The sequence below is a fragment of the Cygnus atratus genome, chromosome 1 (genome assembly GCF_013377495.2).
Source record: "Cygnus atratus isolate AKBS03 ecotype Queensland, Australia chromosome 1, CAtr_DNAZoo_HiC_assembly, whole genome shotgun sequence".
Classification (NCBI taxonomy): Eukaryota; Metazoa; Chordata; class Aves; order Anseriformes; family Anatidae; genus Cygnus; species Cygnus atratus.
This window is the reverse complement of record NC_066362.1, coordinates 51,786,733-51,807,342: the sequence shown is the minus strand read 5'-3', so window position 1 is coordinate 51,807,342 and position 20,610 is coordinate 51,786,733. Positions and strand designations below refer to the sequence as shown.

General features: G+C 36.6%; 1 protein-coding gene across 1 annotated transcript in view; it reads right to left on the bottom strand.

The window, feature by feature from the left end:
- The window catches only part of SLC6A15 (solute carrier family 6 member 15), a 38,289-nt gene extending 25,463 nt beyond the window's left edge, over window positions 1-12,826 (bottom strand). The window contains exons 1-2 of the mRNA XM_035551667.1: window positions 12,711-12,826; window positions 2,875-3,347 (exon numbers count right to left, since the gene is read on the bottom strand). Of these exons, the coding sequence (XP_035407560.1) occupies window positions 2,875-3,163 (289 nt within the window). The 5' untranslated portion in view covers window positions 3,164-3,347; window positions 12,711-12,826. The remainder of the gene's footprint in view (window positions 1-2,874; window positions 3,348-12,710) is intronic.
- Window positions 12,827-20,610: the final 7,784 nt, after the last annotated feature.

Here is a 20,610-nt window from a genome sequence, read left to right as displayed (position 1 = left end):
GGAAAAATATCTATAGATGTTCAAATAGTGTAGCAGTATACCAATAAAGAAGTTACATTCAAACCAAACACAGATACTTCACTGAAACAGAATATAGCTCTGAAGTCAATAGTGTTGGCACAACACAGACCATAGCCACAAATAAGCCAAATCTCTCCAGTAAGCAGGGTGGTAGACACCAAATATTCTCTCCACAAAATCCCCTAATAGTATACATCTATTCAGGCTTATTTTTCTGTGTCTGTTCTATGTTTATTTTGTTGTTTATGTTTCAGTAGTTTGAAAAAAAGGAAAAAAAAATAAGATTACTACATGGTTAAGTTTACCTTCTTTTACTGGCTTTGGAATACTCACTGTTAGAAGAAATTTGTGAAGGAAATTCTTTAATGAGTAACTATGTTTTTTTCTCCTTCTTTTTGTTTTAAGCTTGGAGTGTATTTATTGGTTTACCACTATTTATTAGACTCATCTTGCCTGATGGTATTTGCCAAATAGAAGTTGTTTAAAGACAGGGAAGAAAATGAAAAATGTTTGAACATGATTAAAAGTGGAGACATTACCATATACTCCACTGAAGCAGTTGTAATAAAAATCCCCATTAAGTTTACATTATCCTTAGAGGCTTCAACAGTAATTTACAGTAAAGCTGTCTCAGCAAAAGACTACAAAACAGTTCTGATACTGATATTTTGAATGGGTTGTATAAAAACACTAATTTTACCTAGAATGAAACGTATATAATAACATTTATTTAGCAGAACACTGGAACCTCAAGTAAATGTGTGTAGTTTTTTTACCATGTGTTTGAACTTCTCCCTCCTTCCTTCCCCCTCTTCCCTTATTCATTTACACATCTGTGGGAATTATCTGTCCATCTACATGCCCCAGTGTATATGCTTCACTGTTTTGCATCACCTTTTCTATCCTGCATTATAGTTAACTTGAAAGCCAAGAAAGTTTTCACTCAAATGATCACTTGCTTTCCACTGAAGCTTGTAAATTGCTAAAATGATGCAAAACTACTGTTAAAAGCAAAATACCTCCTTACCCTGGCCATATGCAGAAAACATTGCATCTCCACAAACTATTCTACACAAGAAAGTTCCTGAAATCACTGTACACGTAAAATGATTGCATATTTATTTTTTCAAGTTTGATTAATGAAATACCTGACTCCCTTAAGGGTTTTTGTTGCTGTTGTTTTTAAAATGAAAAAATATAATTACTTTTAATACATTTATATTTGACCTAAATTAAATTTGCACTCACTGTCAGAGTAGCTTTAAAAGCTCCTGATAATATGAATCCAATAGTCTAAGGAACTTACCAACAGATCTTTTCCTGTTGGTTTGAAGCAGAATCCAAGGCACTTGCAAAATTAGTAACTAACTACATTAAACGCAGACTTTCAGAAAGAACACAAATATTCAAAACAAACCAATGTAATGGATTAGTCTTGAGCTACATCCTTACGCCACACTTAGAATGAAAGGATCTAGAATATAAGTATTTTAATAGCTACAACTGTAACTAGAATTAGTTTGTTTTAAAACAATTTAATAAACGGAACATTTTTTTTTTTGAGTAGTAGTGATTCATGGTCAAGTCTATAGTGTCTAGTAGACTAGAGGAGGTTGTCATTCATTGAAAATACGTTTTTTGAGAAACTACATTCAACTTCTGTTTTCTCAGCTAACATCACTGTTACAGATGGAAAAAAAAATAGCTTCCACACAAACCATTAAATCAACTATTTAATGACGTTCTCTCCAGAATAAAGGAGAAACAAAAAGGAAGTTAAACGAGAGTGAAAAAATCTTACAACAACTATAAAAGAAATTAGATTTTATCCTGGAGATGGAAGATGTGAAAGTAAAACCTCAATTTCTACTGTTTAAATTGAATGAGAGAACATATAGAGAATTATACTCTTATTATACTCTAGGCTCATTTCTATATTTCTCAGTTACATCGGTTTTGCCATTCAACCTCTGAAATCCAGCATGAATAAAATGTTATTCTTTATTTTCTGTTCTGTAACACAGATTCAGTTTTTGTATAACGAAAAGCAACAGTTTTGTTTCAAATTCAGCTAAGTAATTCTCTAGAATAGGATGAACATTAATGTAGTATAGTAGGGTACAGTACAGCATAGGATAAAACACTAAACCTGGAGGAAAGCCTCCAGCCAACTACTTCATTCTACATTCAAGACCATAGAGCTAATAAATAAAATGCTTGATTTTATTATTTTAAGTGAAAGATAACTTATTTAGGAAAATAGGACTATGTAACAGCACAAACAGATATATTTCCTTAATGTAAATTTTATTATCTAAATAACTAATTATCAGTAAAAAATCCTTTTTACTCCTACAGTATTTTGTTCTTCCATGAAGTAAAGCATGAACTAATGGCCTAGGAGCTAAAGGCAATTAAAAAGCAAAACTGTGAAGCTTAGTACTGCTAAATACTAAAGACTGAATACTGCTTTGCTCTTTAAAGTGGATGCATATTTAATGACTGGATTTATTGTGCAAATACGATACAGAACACTTTAGCACAACAATAACCAGGTCCTAAATAATGCAACCCTTCCAGAAAGACCTAGAATGGTTTTGCTTAACCCCTGGTTAAGTTCATATCAAGAACTGTAAGAAACTTTCTGCCCTGAAATCTAAGAAGAATCTGCTACTTACTTTAGCCAATATGTCTCTCTAAATAAAAAGAATATGCTTTATTCCTTGTAGGCTCTGGCATAAATTAAAAGAAAAATCTGACAAGCCGTAGCAGGTTCTACTGTGATTATCTGTGCTAACCTTGAAATCTTAAAAGTTAGCTTCATCACTTAGCTACTGCTGTCACAAGACTTACCTCCACCATTTTTCTGACACAGATATGGGAATCGCCACACATTCCCAAGTCCCACAGAAAATCCAACTTGTGCCAGAATATATTGGAGTTTGCTGTTCCAAGCAGGTCTTTCATCTTCCACATCTGAGCCTTCTTCAACATCTACATCTTTTTCTTCCTGATCATCAACCATAAGTTCACTCTTCTTAAAGGCATCATCTGAAGAGTCTTCATTAGAGAGAAGGTCCTTAACCGACTCAATGACCTCATCATCTAGTTCTCTTTTCACTACCTTGCTGTTCTTAGGCATTTGTACTCTAAGAAAAATACAGAAGTCAAGTTCAATTGAGATAGGTGGAGAAGCACTGAAGAAAGCTCTCCCTCTGCTTGGACAAAAATCTTGAAGAAATAGATTTATGATGTAAACTGAGTCCTTGATAGTAGGAAATCAGAATAAGCACTTCTGTTCCTGATTGTTGTCCTACTGAAAGTATCTGTGGAAAAATAATAATAATAACAATAAAAGAATATTATTACACCATGCAGAAGAAAATTAAGAAATCATATGCTCTGTTTTACCTATTTCTGCTTATCTCTGATTTGAGGACAAAAAGAGAAGAAAGGAATATTAAACTACTTTAAAATTGTAAGACTTAAGTTCACTTATTGGTCTTAAATATTTGTATAAAATTCATTTCATTCACTTGCTGAGGGCTTTGTTTAGACTGATAGACTAATTTTTCATATTTCAACCTGGCAGCATAACCAGATTCTTCTTAGTAGGTACAATGGGGCATGCACCTTATATACAATTTAGGATTCCAGTTCCATTCTTTCCTGACTTAATATCTCTACTTTAGCTGTTAAGTTTATTAAAAATATATTTTAAACAAAGTAGATTAAATTTTGGGAGCCATTTCTGAAAATCATACTTGAATTAAGATGTTCATGTATCATACGAACCCAGTACTTCAAAACCAAGGGAGGCTTTTTCTCCCATATTCTTTTTCTCATAGATAGCTGAGAACTGTATATGTTACTGGACTGATAGCACAATAATTGATTATCATAATTGATCAATATCTCATGAGATCAAGCACCTCAAGGCTGCTTGAGAGTCCAGTGACAGATCACACAGAAAGAAGTTAAGCCACTGGAATGCAGCCCACACCTTATCCAGAAGATACTTCAGAAAAGCAGAACTAAACCCTTTGTCAGCAAAAGTATTATCACCAGCCTCATGGCTGACAGCACAATTACCTTTCCAATAATTTCCTAGGATTTTGAAACTAAACTTCACTCCAGTTGCATACTGCACTCCATTCTAACCTCCTCCCATTTATTCCCTAGACTTGTATTCACTGCCTTGTCACTTTTCCTCTACTTCCCTTTACTGCCTCCTCTCACCAACTCCACCTCTGGCACACCACTTTACATCCTGGTTCTAGTCGCTGTTCAGTAGTTGTGACTGAAATATTTAAGTAGAACCAGGATGCAAACACTAATAACGCATTAAGTTGAAGCATTTAAACAATCCTAATGGAGCTTTGGGACTCTTGTACTTCAACTACTACTTCTAGTCACATTCCAAACTTTTCCTTTCCTTTTGATCCACCAGTGTAAATTACTGCAGCTTCTCAGTTGCAGTAATTAGTAATAAACTCTGGGATTGCAAGTGAAAATGAAACAAGTATTTAATACAAAAGTTGCATTGGTGAACCTACATCAGTATTTGTCTGTATGTCTGAAATCCTTTTCTAACTGTAAGAAACGGTATTTACAGTCTGAAAGACCAGCTATTTATCAGAATTTATTAAAATACTTTAAAAGGTCATATCTCTATAAATGTTTTAGATATAGTGACTTGCAGGGCAGCAATATTATTTATCTGCTGCTCTCACAGATGAGTCACTGCATTGCTACACTTCACAATAAACTGAAATAAAAAATATCAAGCCCTAGCACAATATCATATTAATTTTCCTTTCATTAACTTTCCATTAAGCAGGTTGTTGTCAATAGCAATATCACAGTATAGACTGCAATATTTGAGAAAATGCCAGAGGCATGCTCAGCAGACTAGTGGGACAATGCAAGTTTTTTAACTGTATTGGTTTTCTAATTCAGTGTGTTTCATTGTCCAGACTGCATCAAAGATTACACTGCTAAAGTCTTTCAGGATACATCACAAATTCACAAGTAGTCTCTGACTGTCAGACTTCACAATCTGTTTTCTGTACTAGTTGAGTCTGTGCTAAACCAGATGCGAAGTCCTACCTCAGCAGACAGTACCATCAGGTGTACTTTTTCAAAACGCAGTCCCACTTGGTTTGTGCAAGGACTCTATGTTAGGAACTTCTAACACACACCCCAGGAGGCTTGTACAGAAGCCTGTTTCTTTGATCAACCCATACAGAAGGCAAACAAGAAAACACTCAACTTGTGTCTGGATATGAATGCCCTCGAGTAAAGGCTCAATAACGAGATATCTAGTTAAGTTATTCACTAGCAGAACTGGCTAACCAGGAATCAGTGAACAAGCTTTATTTTGTAACATACTATTGAACATTAGCACTTCTACCTATAAAGTACTATTTTAGCTTCCCACATACTTTGGCTCTAGTCAAATACAGAACTGAAGTTCTTCATTAGCATCAAGTAATAATTAGGAAATATCATGCCAAATTCTGTTAAATTGTTCATTCAGTTCCAATTCTAGCTACCTTCTACAGAGACTTCTGCAGTAATACAGCATTATGTGATTGGACTGGTTCTCCCTGATGATCTCATTAATAAATGTACATAACAAACCACCACATTTACCAACAAGTTACAGAATTTGGTAGCATAGACTCAGCCATTACTGTCATCATTTTAAGCTCCAACTCCTAAATCTTGCCACATACGGTAAAATATTACTACACGATACTATTGACTACCAGCATTTTGGATTAGAAGTAAAATGCCTAAAATGTAACTTAGCCTTATTAAAGCTGCTGGTTGTTGTTGTTGTTGTTGCTGTGTTTTGTTTTGTTTGTTTTCTTTTTCTATATTAGATCTGCGTCATGGGATTAGGTGCACTGATTTAATTCTGGTTTCCAGGCAGTTTCACTCACCCTTTTCATAATTCAACTTATGTCATGTGTCAGACGAAAACATTGAAGGGAAATTTTTATTATCACATATACTGGAGAATATATTTTTTTCTCTGGACTTTTCCTCAACTCAAAGCAGAAAAGAAAGATGCTATCCCTTTTCTTATGTAAAATCCTTCTAATCCAAAATTAATCTTAAATTGACCTGACAACTGTCTTTATTGTTTGAGGGAATTTAAAAGATCAGAAATTGCTGAACAGTATCACAATTCAGTTAAGAGAAATTAAAAAAAAAAATTTCTCATTGAATTAACAGTAATCAAAATCTGAGTTAGCATGAGCAAACTTTTGGGAAAGAAGTTGCTAAATCAAATTAGCTGGATTTTTAGGATGTCTTACTAGTATTGTTCTTGATATGTTAATATTCCTATTTCTTTCTGGTAGTGAAAGATAAAACAATGAGTCTTTTCTGACACATCAAGAAACTTTCCTTCTCAGAAGACAGTGGGAATTCTGTTATTTTCTTCTGTGGGAGAAGAATCAAGCTTTTATGGATCAGCGTGCAGAAGGAAAGTAACCTGATTAGACTGCCACATTATTAGCAGATTAAGCAATAATAATCCCTTACTATATGGAATTCAGACCTAAATTAGCTCCTTAGGAGATCTGGAGCTTAGCTTGCTATACAGCTTTTTACTTCAGGTTCAGGAACAAATTCTGAAATACTAGCATAGGGAGATAAGGCCTGCAAAGCCTCTGCTGACCAATCTGCAGGCATTTGCAGCAGTACTCAAAGGAATTCTGTGAGCCAAAACAGTGGAAGACACATTCAGAAACATTTTGTTGCACACCCTTTTCTCCTAATTTTTCTTATATGTATTTTCTTGTAAGGGATTTGTAATAGTTCTGTTCAACCCTGCCTGTTCCTGTTCACCTTTACACTGGTTATAGTGAGGGATTCCTTTCTGACACATCTTCATTAGACACTGTCAGATCTGCATGCCAATATATAGACACTTAGTAGACCAACACAGTACTTTCAGTTCTCTCAATTGCGTAGTACCAATAAACAATTAAGTTATGATGCTGGAGATTTTCAAACCTGTACAGAAAAACAGGTACAAAAAAAAAAAATCTCACTTGCTGGCAAATTTGCAAGTAGAATAAGTACAACTGCCCCATGTTCTTGCAATTACAAAACAAGCCACTATAAAAAGCCATTTTCAAAGCAATTTTGTGTAAACATCCCACAATGCCATAATAACAACTAATATAACTGATATTAAGGAACTTCTAGAGATGCTTTTCTGACAAATTAAAACATGACTATTTTTACATTTTTAAAAGGAATGCATTCTTCTCTGAAAAGCAATGTCCAATAAACCCTCCATTCTCTTCTAACAGTGTAATTTATTTCTGTTATCATGTTTTTACATCTAATCAAAGCATCTCAGTAGAATTATTTACATTCAGATTTTAACAAATGACATAATCCTCAAATCTTTGATCAAAAATGGTTTCAATTTTCATCTAAATTGGAAGAAAAAAAGGAAAAGAAATAATGTGTCTGTACTTCATAAAGGGATATCAAACAAGCTCAGAAAAAAATAATGTTCTAGAAGTCTTAATATGCTACGGTACCATCATAAAAAATAGGAAAAAGGAAAGAATGGATACCTTTTTAAATTCAATGTTTGACATTAAAGGAAAAAAAAAAGTTATTTTCTTTGGAGCTCATTGATCTTCTCAGATGAAGCAGTCAACATACGACCATGCTGCTGGAGGGATACCAAAAAGCAATATATCTCTCAGATTTGAGGGTAGACTGTTGCAGCACAGTGCACAAGCATTACCACAAGCTTATATATTCCTATTGACAAAAGCTCCACCTTGACTCCAAGTGAAGAAACAGGTGATTCAGTAGAGGACACAGAACTAAAAGTCAAAACGCTCACCATGGCAGACATTCAGAAAATATCTTGACTGACATTCATGTCAAAGGTTTCAGTCAATGAAATTACTTGTTGAGAATTACATGCCAAAGTGAAGAGGAGCTTTTGCACCTTAAAGGAAACCTATAAAAGCTAGGCAGTGTATTGAAACAACCAATACAGAAAATGGGAGGACTAAATTTTAGCAGAAAAAGACTGTTGTGAGTTGGCAAAAAGGAATCAGACAATTGGTGCAGCTAATGGTCATGTCTGACTACGAGAGAAAGAAAACTGCAAACCTGGTTTTGTGGGATTACTGAACTGTGAAGAATGGCTGTTGCTGGGGGAATCTGTGTACAGATAGATAATTATTTCAGCAAGAGTTATATTGTGTTACAGTACGCACTTAACAGACTGAATTAGTGCTGCAATGCAGCATTATGTCTTTTGGCGAAAGCAAGAATATGGACCATACTCTTTTTGCCTAGTCAAGTCCATTTTACCTACGTACTCAAGCAGCCATTATACTGCTCTTCAGTATATCAAACTGCATGATATAGGACTTTGCCCTCGTCCATTTAATGCAGCCTGTTAGTAACAGATATAGATTCAAGAGGTACCTAACTTGAGCATAATGAAAGATAATTATATTTTGAGCAATGAAACTTAGCATCACTGAAGAGTGTAGATAAATGTATCTGAGACATTCTAACGCACACCACAGACACTACATTACAGTGTTTTAAAAAAATAAATAAACAAAAACCTGGGGGGTATGGGAAACTTGAAAACAACAACAAAAATAATATTTTTGATTCTGGTATCTCTATAAAGTTAAATCATTTAGACTATAGCAAATATTATTTTTTGTTCTTTTCATTGCGTGTAACCTTTGAAATTTATTGGTCTTACAGTAGTTTCTCACCAGCTTTCATAGATTTCTCAGCATTTTCTTCTTGCAATCAACTATATTTAAAGACACAAGATTAAATTCAGTCTTGCTGTAAATATGGGTAGTTATACAAACTTCAGTGACACTGGGTCTGCTTAATATTACCGGGAAATTTGTTCTCAGTTCCAATAAAATATTCTTCCAGTCATGCATCAAGAACCTGATGAAAATTTTTACCTCAGACTAGTCTCCCTGAAGTCTAGTTACTGGAGAACACTCTCTACAGTTTTAAGAAAAACACAATGGTTTGATAACAAGAGTAAGATTTTCTTCCCAGAAATGTTCAATTTCTTCAACATCAGTGTCTGAACACAAATATCTGAGAGAGAATGTAACAACTTAGAGCTCCTGAATGGCCTTTTTTTTTTCTTTTCATTGCATGTAATCTTTGAACTTTATTCATCTTACAGTAGTTTCTCACCAGCTTTCATAGATTTCTCAGCATTTTCTTCTCACAGTCAACTTCACTGAAATACTTCACAGACTTGCGGGGTGTGCTGTCTGTAATTTCCCACTCAGATGGAGGAAACTCAAATTTAGTAGATCCTGCTCTTCCAGCTGACGTTGTGTGAAGTAATGCTAGCAATTCTGAAGATACTTCACTTTTCACTGGTGAAGTAAAAAAGTCGTAACTGTTGGCAACATGAAATAAAACCTCTATTTTCTATATTAACCATATAAGCTATACCATGACCATGATTTTACTGTAAAATCTTATCATGCTTTTGAGATGGGAGAGAATATGAAAATATATTAAAGAATTCATTTAAACACTGAAGTTATTAAGTTTCAAAATGTAGTATTGAAAACTAGACATTATCAGATATATAGTTGCCCTAAGACCTTAATTTTCTCCCCTCTGCGCATCTGAATGGATCAATAAGTAAATCAGGTTGTCCTTGGGGAAAAAAATATATGTATATTTATGTATATATATATGATTTCTTCTCTGTTTGTTTTCTACACATAAGCAAAAAAGATGAATTGTTCACAGACAGGTTATCACAAATCTTGGTTCTCCTCAGATCTGATTGTTTAATTTCATGACATAAATCATGCTCTCAGTTTAAATTAGAGTAAATCCCTGAATTTAAAAAGAAAGTGATTAATCCAAATTCCTTTATAGAAAATCCTATACTGGAAACTCCCTATTCCCATTTCCCATCACTTCTCCATTTTAGCATAAGAAGAGCATGCTGAATCATTAGCACTGCAGTATGAATTTCTGGCACTTGAAATACAAAAATAATAGCATTTGCCAACAGCAGAAGTCTATTTTCCCAAAGTGGAAGATAGACTACTGCCACCATGAACTAGATTCAGGGCTTTGCTGTACATAGCATTACACAACCTTATTCTTTTCTTTCTTCCGTATAGCAAATATGGAAGCACAAGTCTCAGAGTGAAGAAGAATTATGTTACATTGCAGGCTTCTGGGTAGCTCGGATCAGTTATTACCACTCCCTTAAAACTCTTCTAACAGTTACCAATGTTATTTCATGCTACTTAGTATGCGCTTCCCACATTTTGTGCACTCAGCTCCTTAGAAGAATAACATTCAGCTAACATTTGTCATTGTATTTTTTCCTAGAACGTTTCCCGAGTAACAGCAAGGCTACTTTGAATTAAATTTCAAGGAAGAATGGAGTTGCTTAAGTTTTGAGATGTTACCCGCTGATATGTCAAAGTTCTTCTGCAACCAATTGAGAATAAGAGATCTTTAGTCACACTGAAAAGCTGCTACTGATCATTTATTTATTTATTTATTTATTACAATCTATTGGCATGCTGATATATAAAATTTATGAGCAAAGGACCCAAAACTGTTCTTCCAAAAACCAATAGATATTGTCTTTTCAAGCAAGAACATTATACCTTTATATGAGTGAAAAAGTTGGTGCGATGGATCATCTGGGGATGTAGGTGCACATGCACTTAAAATTGTGGACACTCTTGGCTGTGCACTAGAGATTTTCAGAAGAAAAACTATCTTCCCAAAAAGATTCCTGCTGCAAATACTTCTCAAGCAATTTAATTCTATACCACTCACACAGCAACTATTCCAATAAAACATAACAATGCAATTCATACCAAAAGAATTACCTATAATTAGTAGATTGTGTGTTTCTTGTTGCTATCTCCCAAACATTTTTCTTAATAACCTGTGATTATTTTTTCTTTTTCGATAAATTCAACATTTTAAAAGTGTTGTGCATACAGGCTTTTGCAATATACAGAAGAGAAAAAAGAGTTGACAGAGTTGTTCAAACTATATGGTCCTAATCTGCACTACTACTTTTTCTTTTGCTTGCCTGTAAGAAAAAAGAAAACTGTAAAAATGACAACACACTAGAGGTCAACATGAATCAGCTCATCCCACAAAAGTAGTTTTGAGGTGTCTCAGCAGTTTGACTTCTTCAATTTCACTGTCAGTGGCAGACCTGAACAGCAATTAAATGGCTTCATTTTTCATCCACAAATCAAAACCAATGGGATTTCCTGTTCTTGAATCTGAAGTGCAAAACTGAATCCCAAGGGAATTGTTGATATGCATCAAATGTAGAATCACATTGTAATTCTAATATTATCTTAACATGTTCTATGTGTAAACCAAAATCTTGTATATTAGCCAAGACAAAATTAAGCTCTCTTTATCTATTTATTTTGTAAAGTTTCCTTTTTAATAAGATCTTGATAATGAGTATCTAGAAACCACACTGCTAAACAGAAAAAAAAAAAAAAAGATATATTGAAGTAACTTTTTATCAGTTGGAGAAAGCAGAATTGATAATACATCCAGTGCATATGTACATTACATCAGATAATTAAATTTTTATTTTCTTTATTTATACTTTTCTTTGGAGGGCGGAGCAGAGATTTGGATCCCAATCCTACAGTATGTGACAATAGCATATTCACAGTGACTTACTATTTGAAAATAATTAGGCTTCTCTTAGAAATCAATACTACGGCAGTGAGCTTGATATGTTAGCAATATCACACAGACAAAATAAAATGGCTGATAAGGGTGAGGTCGTGACTACATCTTTTACAAACAAAACATAGTGCAATTTGCTGAAATGGAATAAATCCTATTACAACCTCTCCTTGGCAAGACTGTGACAGTGAGGGCATATTTCAGTCATCTCATTTACTTCCACAGGAAAAGCAAAGCACCTCAAAGAAATCCCAGTTCACTCTAACACAAGCGAAATCGGAACAAAACCACCAAATGCGGGAATGGGAAACTAAAAGGAATAATAAGAAAATAGAGTAGGGAAAAAAAATAATCACGGTAAGAAAACCATGGACCCGTCGCCGTGCGGATGTTGCAGTGGGCTGCAGCCATTCGCATCCTGAACGGAAAACAAGCCCCAGACGCCCCGAGGTTGGGAAAAGGTCCTCATTACAATACCCACCCAAACATGGCTGACACCGTGGCGTACCAGCCCCGAGCCCGCCGGCCCCTCCAGGGATGAGGGATGCGGGCGGGGGGCGGCGGCGGCGGAGGAAGGCTCCCGGCCTCTCCCCTCCGGGCGCCGCCTCCGCCCCTGCAGCGCCGGGCTCTGCGCCGGCCTCCGCCCAGCCTGCGGGCGCTGCCTCCGCGGCTGCGGGAGGAGGAAGGGAGCGGAACAAGGATGCAGGCGGCCGCTGCCGGCGGGACTGGCAGCACCCCCTCTCCGCGCCTGCCGGCCCTCGCCCCGTCCTTCCCCGATAGGCAAACTGCACGGTCACTACGTGCGCCACGCGAGGGAGATGAATGCGGTTGCTGTCACTCGTGGTAGGCAAAGGATGCAAATCCCTCGCCATAGTAATGAGAGAAATAAATAAATAAATAAATAAATAGCTAGCACCGCGCTCCCTTATAACTTAACCCACCGCTGCGTTAAAACCGCATGGGCGGCTTCCAGCGGGCGGTCTCTCGCTGCTGTCCTCCGACGGGGATACCGCGCTGTACCCAGCGCACACGCGAGGGACCCGACCGGCCGCTGCCGCCTGCGCCTCCGCCTCCGCCTTACCTCCTCCGCCCGCGGGGCTCGCCGGGCGCCGGCAGCGGGAAGGGGCCGGGTGCCCCCGCGGGCGCGGGGCGGCGAGCGGGACTGCGCGGGCGCGGGGCTCAGCGGCAGGCGGGCGGCGACGGCAGGCACATGTGGCCAGCCCCGGCTGCGGCGGCGTTTAAAGACAGACATAAAAGCGGCGGGGGGAGAGGAAGGGGGAGGGCAGCGGCGGGCCGGGGGAGCCGCACCTCCTGACGCAGGGAGGAGCGCGCCCCCCCACACACACACACACTGCCTGCAGCAGCATCTCTTCCGCTGGGTGCTGGCGGGGAGGAGGGCAGAGGAGGCCGAGGGAGGAGGAGGATGGAGACGCCCGCCGCGGGCACCGCCGCCCTTGCGCCTCCAGCGCGGCCCCGCCGCGGAACCCCGCTGCGGGAGGCGACGCCGCGGTGCCCCCTTGGGCTGGGGGAGCGGGACACAGGCCGGCGGGGGACCCTCAGCACGGCAGCACGGGCGTGGGTTTCCTGGGAGATAGCGGAGGTTTTCCGGAGGAAGAGTGAGGGGGCTGAGAGCGCGGGGCTGAGAAAGGACGGGAATCAGTCAGGAGAAGGGCGGCCGCAGCGGGACCATCTGCGTGCTGGAAGGCGGCAGGCAGCTGGGGGGATGAGGGATGTTGAGTGAAGAAGGGATGGAGAGAAAGCTTGGGGAGGACAGAAGCACCAACCATCTCCCGTGGTGACGGCGCACAAGTCTTGCAGCTCAGGCTTTCACCGCTGCCACAAACCGCATGACAATGAAGTTGGGATATTCCTCTTTAATCACCCCTGAAACTTCCTGTCATTAAGCCTGTCCACTGGCTTTCTACCAGTTTTTGTTGCTGTTTGGTTTTGTTTTTGTCGTTTGTTTGGTTTTCTGTGTGTGTATGTGCATTTTTCTGGAAAAAAAAAATATATATATATATATATATTGATTCTGGCTATAAAGGAAGGCTTGTAATAAAACCAAGAAAGTAAGTAGTTCAAAGGCATGGCAGCCGGAAAAGAAAGGGATATTTACTTTGATGGAGGTAGGCATGATGAAGTGAAGACCAAACCTTTTTAATGTTGTCTGAATAATTATTGCATCAACTTCAATCTTACCACATGCTGAAAAAAAAAAAAAAAAAAAAAAAAAAAAACCTTTCTTACAAACAAGAAGAGATTTTTCTTCAAAGAGTTAGAAATTTGGACTCGCCAGCTGATTTGCACTTCCCACTTATCTTACTCAGAAAGTTGTCCTGCAAACTTATGTTCTTATTTCATCTCCATCATCAAAAGTAATTCGTCACACTATGGTGTATTTCTCCGTGTTGTTACTAGTACACTGAACTAAGAATTTCCACAGGCTGTATTTCAGTTATGTCTAAAAATACTCCCATAAGCAATATATTTTGCATCTCGTGATTTAATCTTATTTGGAACTCAGTAAAAATGAAATTACCTCAAGAAGGCGCTAATGGTGAGCTAAATTTCTTTATACTAAAGGGGAGGAAATTATGTTTTCTACTGCCAGATTATAAGAATTACACTTTTTAAAGTAAATTAACCAATAAAGATAACCGTATCATATGACTGCATAGTTAATTGACACAGTAAATGTCATTCCTGGATTCTTTTAAATTCTGTGTACGGTTAACAGCGAGCTTAGATCTTTAATGATATCATCAATTATTGACTGATGACTAATTTTACCATGAGGAAGGCAACCTGCAGTTTTTAATGTTCACCAAACATATCATCAGTTATTTAGAATTTGTTTTCAGCAATTGCAGTTCTTCACATACTATTATAATTAAAGAGGCAGATATAAAACAACACAGTAGTAACCATTCAACATCAATATTTTCATCTTCCTCAGACTTACTTTAAACTAGCAATCTACATTCTGAATAGGAAGGCTAGGGCACTTTGCAGCTCTTGTAAATTAGATGTTTTTAATGAAAATCTTGCAATAATCTTTGTAATCTTTGTATTAAGTTTATTGGAACTTTTAACAACCATCTTTAAATTCCACTTTGGTTTAATCTTCAAAAGGCAGATAGTTCCAGCTCCTATAAAGTAGAAGCACTTTTTTTCCCATGTGTAAACAATGAAAATATGAAACAAAAGTAGCTTGCTTTTTTTTTTGCCATTTTTTAAGCACAAGAAGCCACTGATGGACATCAAGTTTGCAATGTCAACTTAGTGTTGAGCTACACTGGAGGATAACTTATCATTCTGTAAGCCAAGAGCCTACACATGCAGAGAGAATGCCTCATTTGCTGGTTAGACTCTTAATGTATCTGTGCTTGTGACTCAGGAGATTTGTGGACATAGAGAAACAGCCTAAGTGGAAAACAAGAAATGCCAGCATGAGAAACATCCTAAAGCAAATCTGAGATGCGCATGTATAAAAACCTCTATCTTGCCTAAACATTAGGTAAAAAAATGCACAAGTGGAGAAAATGAATGTGCCCTATTTGAAGGAAAATGTTTTAGATAGCAGTTATACTAATTTTATGCTTTATTTTTCTTCTGGGTTTTACTGTCTTGTCACTTGCATAACAATTTTAAATACAACCGGTTCTTCTATAGTTTTGTTGGAAGTAAACATTCCTGAAAAAGCTACTAAGTTAATAAAACGTATTTTTATAAATCTTCTAACTATCGAATAACTGCAGTCTTAATTAATATCAAGTATCAAGTATCTATAAAAATCACTTCTGCCCTGAACTATTTGTGTTCATTAGTATGATGGCATGTTGTTCTGTTATAGGTGAAAGATAGAAATAACATTCTTCAAACTAAGATGAAGTAAACAAGCACATACCAAAACAGGAATAAATATAAGTCAGTATACATAGTAAATTTGAATTGAAATAATCATAACTGACTGTCATCATTACTGGTTATAATCATCCCTAAGGTTCATTCATGGTCCAGGGCATGAACTGCCAGGACGTTAACTGTTTAGTGGTTTGAACCTGTTCAGGACTTCTCTGTAGAGTCTGTTGCATAGTGCTTCATTTAAAAAATAGTTCTTGTTAAATGAACCTGTTGTATACAAGTATAGGTAAAAGTCCCAGTGCATGTAAATAATGCTTTTTTACATGGTAGCTATATGAAATCAGATAATACCACATCTCACGCTTTTTGAAATTGCCAATATTGTTAGTATTCTTGCTTTATTATTCTCTCATTATTAGCTCTGATTTTTAGCTTCAGCTATTGCAATACAGAATAGTGTGTAAGCTGATTTACATCAGCAATTATCCACTATGCTAGATATTTCACCAGTCTACTATAGCTGTACAATGATGACTTAAGTCTCTGGGACACTGCTTTACACCAAAACTTTATTTTTACAGATTTAAAATAATGACTTGATGCATAGTAAGTATGCAGATGCTACACACAAAACCATCAAAAAGCCAGGTATGTTGTCAATAGGAAATCCAGAGTTTTGTACATGGACAACAAGTTGATTGTTCTAAGGATCATGTTCAGCCTGAATTTTGATCCTGTGCTACTTTCAGACTCTGATAGAAATCGAACAAGAAAATCTGTTGTTGTTGCTGCTGTTTAATATAATTTCTATATGCCTATTGTCAATGCCAATGTCACTTCTAGACAGCATCATTTTTTAATGTCCTGTCTAAGTCTCAACCAGTTTGAAACACTGTTTTTGGACAACTGAATAGCTTTTCAGTTTATTAAAGCATGTCCAAATATTGGTGTTCACATTTCTGATTGCATTAATGGGAACTGGTGCATAGGAGAGAAGATTCTTGGATTTTTTGCTTAACTTGGCTTATCCTTCCAAAAATAAGAAAATATCAGACAAGATTACATTCAATCTGGCCCTACAAAGCTTTTTCACCATAGAACAACCTGATGACTTAAGCAAAGTTCTTGGACAACAGCTAAGTATTTTTAGCAGATGTACAAACGTTATTGTACACTTCAGTATGATTCTTTCATGAATGATGAGCTACAAGCAAGATGTCTTGATCAGGTCAGAAGCCATGGTGTTTTAATATCTATCTAGGGAAGGAATCTGTTGAGACTTTGTCAACTAGTGGGAGCAGTGATAAACAGCTGTTGTTCCTACATGTTGCAGCAACGATGGAATTCTTAAAGTCTGTCTATAATTAAACGGCTTTTTGCATTTTCATCTCTAAATATTTGTTTTAAAATATCAACAAATATAAGAGATTTGCTCCTTTTTGCTGACCTCATCAAACACCTCTGTCCATGTTGTCAAAAATGTGGATTGTCTGCTACGCTGTATAACTTGACTGCAGTATTTATCAGTCTTCTGAGAAGATGACTGAAATATTTTTACAATTACACCCATAAATTCTAACTACTAACTTATTTTAGAGGACAAAACAGAGGAACATTCTAAAAGTTAAATCTTGTCTGCAGGCTTCGTGTCTTAAATATATACTTAAGCAACTCAGGAAGCTGGGTTTGATGGTGACTTCAGTGTCCAAGCAACCCAATTTAAGAAGTTGCTGCCTACCTCATTCTAGTAGAGAATAACATTAGAAATGAAGTCCTAGAAGTTTTGAGCTTTCATAGAAATCTGGCCAGATTAAGTGTGCCCTTCTGTCACCTATTGGAGAAGCAAAACATCAGTAAATACTTCCTAATCTGAAGCAATAGCATCCTATTAAATGATAGAATACTGGAAAGATAAACAAATTCCAGATGCTCAGAGCACCACAAGATTCATTACAGATAAAAGATATATTAAGCTAGCATCCAAACCAAGCAGAAGACTCATATGAAATCATGTTTAGCAGTTATACCTAACAAAGATGATTATGCTACTTGTGAAAATGTGGAAAATGAAGATAAAAATTCTAATAATGGAGACATTCTCTGTACCTTTGACAGTGTAGAAAGATATCGTCAAAACTAGGTTGATGGCAGCAACATAAAAAGCTAGCAGCTACTTAGCCAAATCTTCTGTTCTTGAAGATATAACAACAGATATAAATACAAGAATTTATACCACAGTATACAAATGAAATTTCCAGACATTAAACTTAAAAATAATGTGGTTGAGTGGCTTGAGGGTAAGTCCAAGGAGTTAATAAATCACCCAGCAAGTGCAGAGCAAGTAGAAAAATAAAATAGGTTATGCTAAACATTAGCCACAGTTGTAAAACACTGAAATAGATCCTAGACAAAGAAAAAATATGAACTTTTTAATGTATTATATAATAACTACAGTTTTCAAGGGTCTGTCTTTTTTTTCCATGTTTTTCAAAAAGCCTCATGATCCAGTGATTGTAAATCACATCTGAACCTTTTTTACTTTGTTGTTGTTGTTTGTTTGTTTGTTTTAAATGTAAGCCTGTTTGGTTAACTACTGGTGATCTACTGGTGATTCATGGAATTAATAATATGCCTTGTCTCCAATGGTAGCAAAAGGATTACAGACATGACACAGTGCAAGTATTTTATGTAAGTTGCCTGTTTTCATTGATTTTGTGGTAATGGACCTGCTGAGGAAGTTTTGCTCGGAAAGTAAATATACAGAACCCCTGACAAGTCCTCAGGACTTCTTATCGCAGAATTCAGCTAGCTGTTCTTAGGAGGAGGCATCTCATTCACTAGGAGGTGGCACCTCATTGGGATTTGAAGGAAATTTTCATGCCTTGGGACATGAATTATCTCTTTGGACAGAGTGAGCCTAGGTCTGCTTACTGTGCCCTTGCATTTGTGTTCTGAAAATATTTAGGAAGGCACTTCACTCTCCAGTTTGGGGCAAGTCAAAATGCATTGCGAAGCTTGGGTGGGTATAGAGATTAAAGTACTCATTTCCAAGAACACTACAGGTTGAGGGTTTGACTACTTAGTTTTCAAAATCTGTATTTAAAATTTAATTTTCTCTTAACTTGAAGGTGTAGGTATAATAGATGGAACGTTATATTGACTGTCATTTCTCCAGTAGAATTAATTTTAAAAGTACCTCATTTCATTCACAAAAGAAACAAATAGCATTCAAAGTATTGTTCAGCTAGATACAAAGCATCAGTAAATTGTAAGCATAGCTATAACTTCTGAATTTTGGTTTTGGAAATACAGAAATTACTGCTTACTAAGGAATGACTCGGTGTATTATGCTCATTTGCATAAGACACTGAGAATCTCAGAAATTATATTAAATCAACACCGGTAGGTTTACTATAAAATCATAAAATCATGCCAATAAAATCATACCATAGGGAAATACTTTCTGGTTCCCAAAATTCATTGAGACTAGAGGTAAAAAAAATGAAACAGATAAAAATTGTATGTGAGTTCAAAGAAGTTTCATTTCATGATATGTTATATTCAAGATGCGACATTTTCCAGAAAACTGTTGGGTATGTATTTTTTAAATAAACTGGTACTTTGATAATACAGTGTAACAGGTAGAGACTATTATTTCAATTAACGTAATTCAGAATTACATGTAAATAACTGAACAAATTTCAAATGCATTTAGGCAAGTTTATGTACATTTCTACAGAGTGTTCTAACATGGCCACTCAGGACATGGAGAAAAAAATAATTCTGCTGCAAAAGACTGAAGAAGATGTCACTGTCATGGATGCCATTGATAGGTCCGACTTAAGACAACAATTACTTTGAAAAAGAAGAGGCCAGCATTTTACGGAATTACACAATTCTGCACCAGCAGTCTATGCAGGTTTGTGTTGCAACACTGCATTCATAATATTAAATGTCTAAATAAAAGTCTAATGCTTTCACCTTGTCATATCCTCAGTTTTAACACATTTAAAATGAAGCTAATAAAAATATTATCATTATCTTTTAGGCCACACATATATAAGCATCACATCACATAAAATATATAGCAAAGCATAAAGATGATCTGTTCATGAATATATGATAACTCTTGAAGGAAGTGATAAAATAGCATTAAGTGATTTTTGTTTGTTTGTTTGCTTGTTTGTTTTAATGCTTGCAGGATAACCCTCCAAAGAAAGTTATTTTTGCTTGTAGAGTAACAATATATTCCACATTTTGAGTATTGTACTGCTGACTCAGTTCTGAATGGTATTCTTGCTCAATTCTTGCCTGAAACAGTACACGATACTCAGAATTGTTCCTTATGTTTCGTCCAGATAGTCTATTTTAAACATATACCTTCACTGTGTTTTACTATGTTTTTTCATCTTATAAGAAGATGAGCCAGAATGAAATTCTAGCCCCACCAAAATGTATTCTAAAATTTATGGATCTAGGATTTAGCATGGGCTAAACCCATGTTAATCTGTACATTGCTTGAAGAAAAGCATGTTTTAAAGAGAAGTTGCAAAATGTCTGTGGCTATGTGTTGCATGTCTGAGTGAGGGGCTTCAGGACAAATCAGTCTGAACAAATTTTAACATATGACCCCAAGTCACAAGCTGGTGGGCTGAGAAAATCCAAACACATTTCTTGATCTCAGGATTGGCAAGGCCAAATGTATGTCTTCACTCATTTCTGCAATTCTGCAATCCATTACTGACCACAGAATCTACCACTTGCAGCAAAACAACTGGGGAGTAAATATGAAATCTGCATTAGATTTTCCCCATGCCTTACACATGCCACTTTATTTATTAATGGTTAAGGATGGAAATTACTTTTTAACTCCTTGAAAATCTGTGGTATAAGGGGCTGTTTTTTGCAGACTGGTGTACTCCATATTCCTTAAGCAGAATACCTTAAGAATCAAGCACCTCTTGATCATCCTGTCAA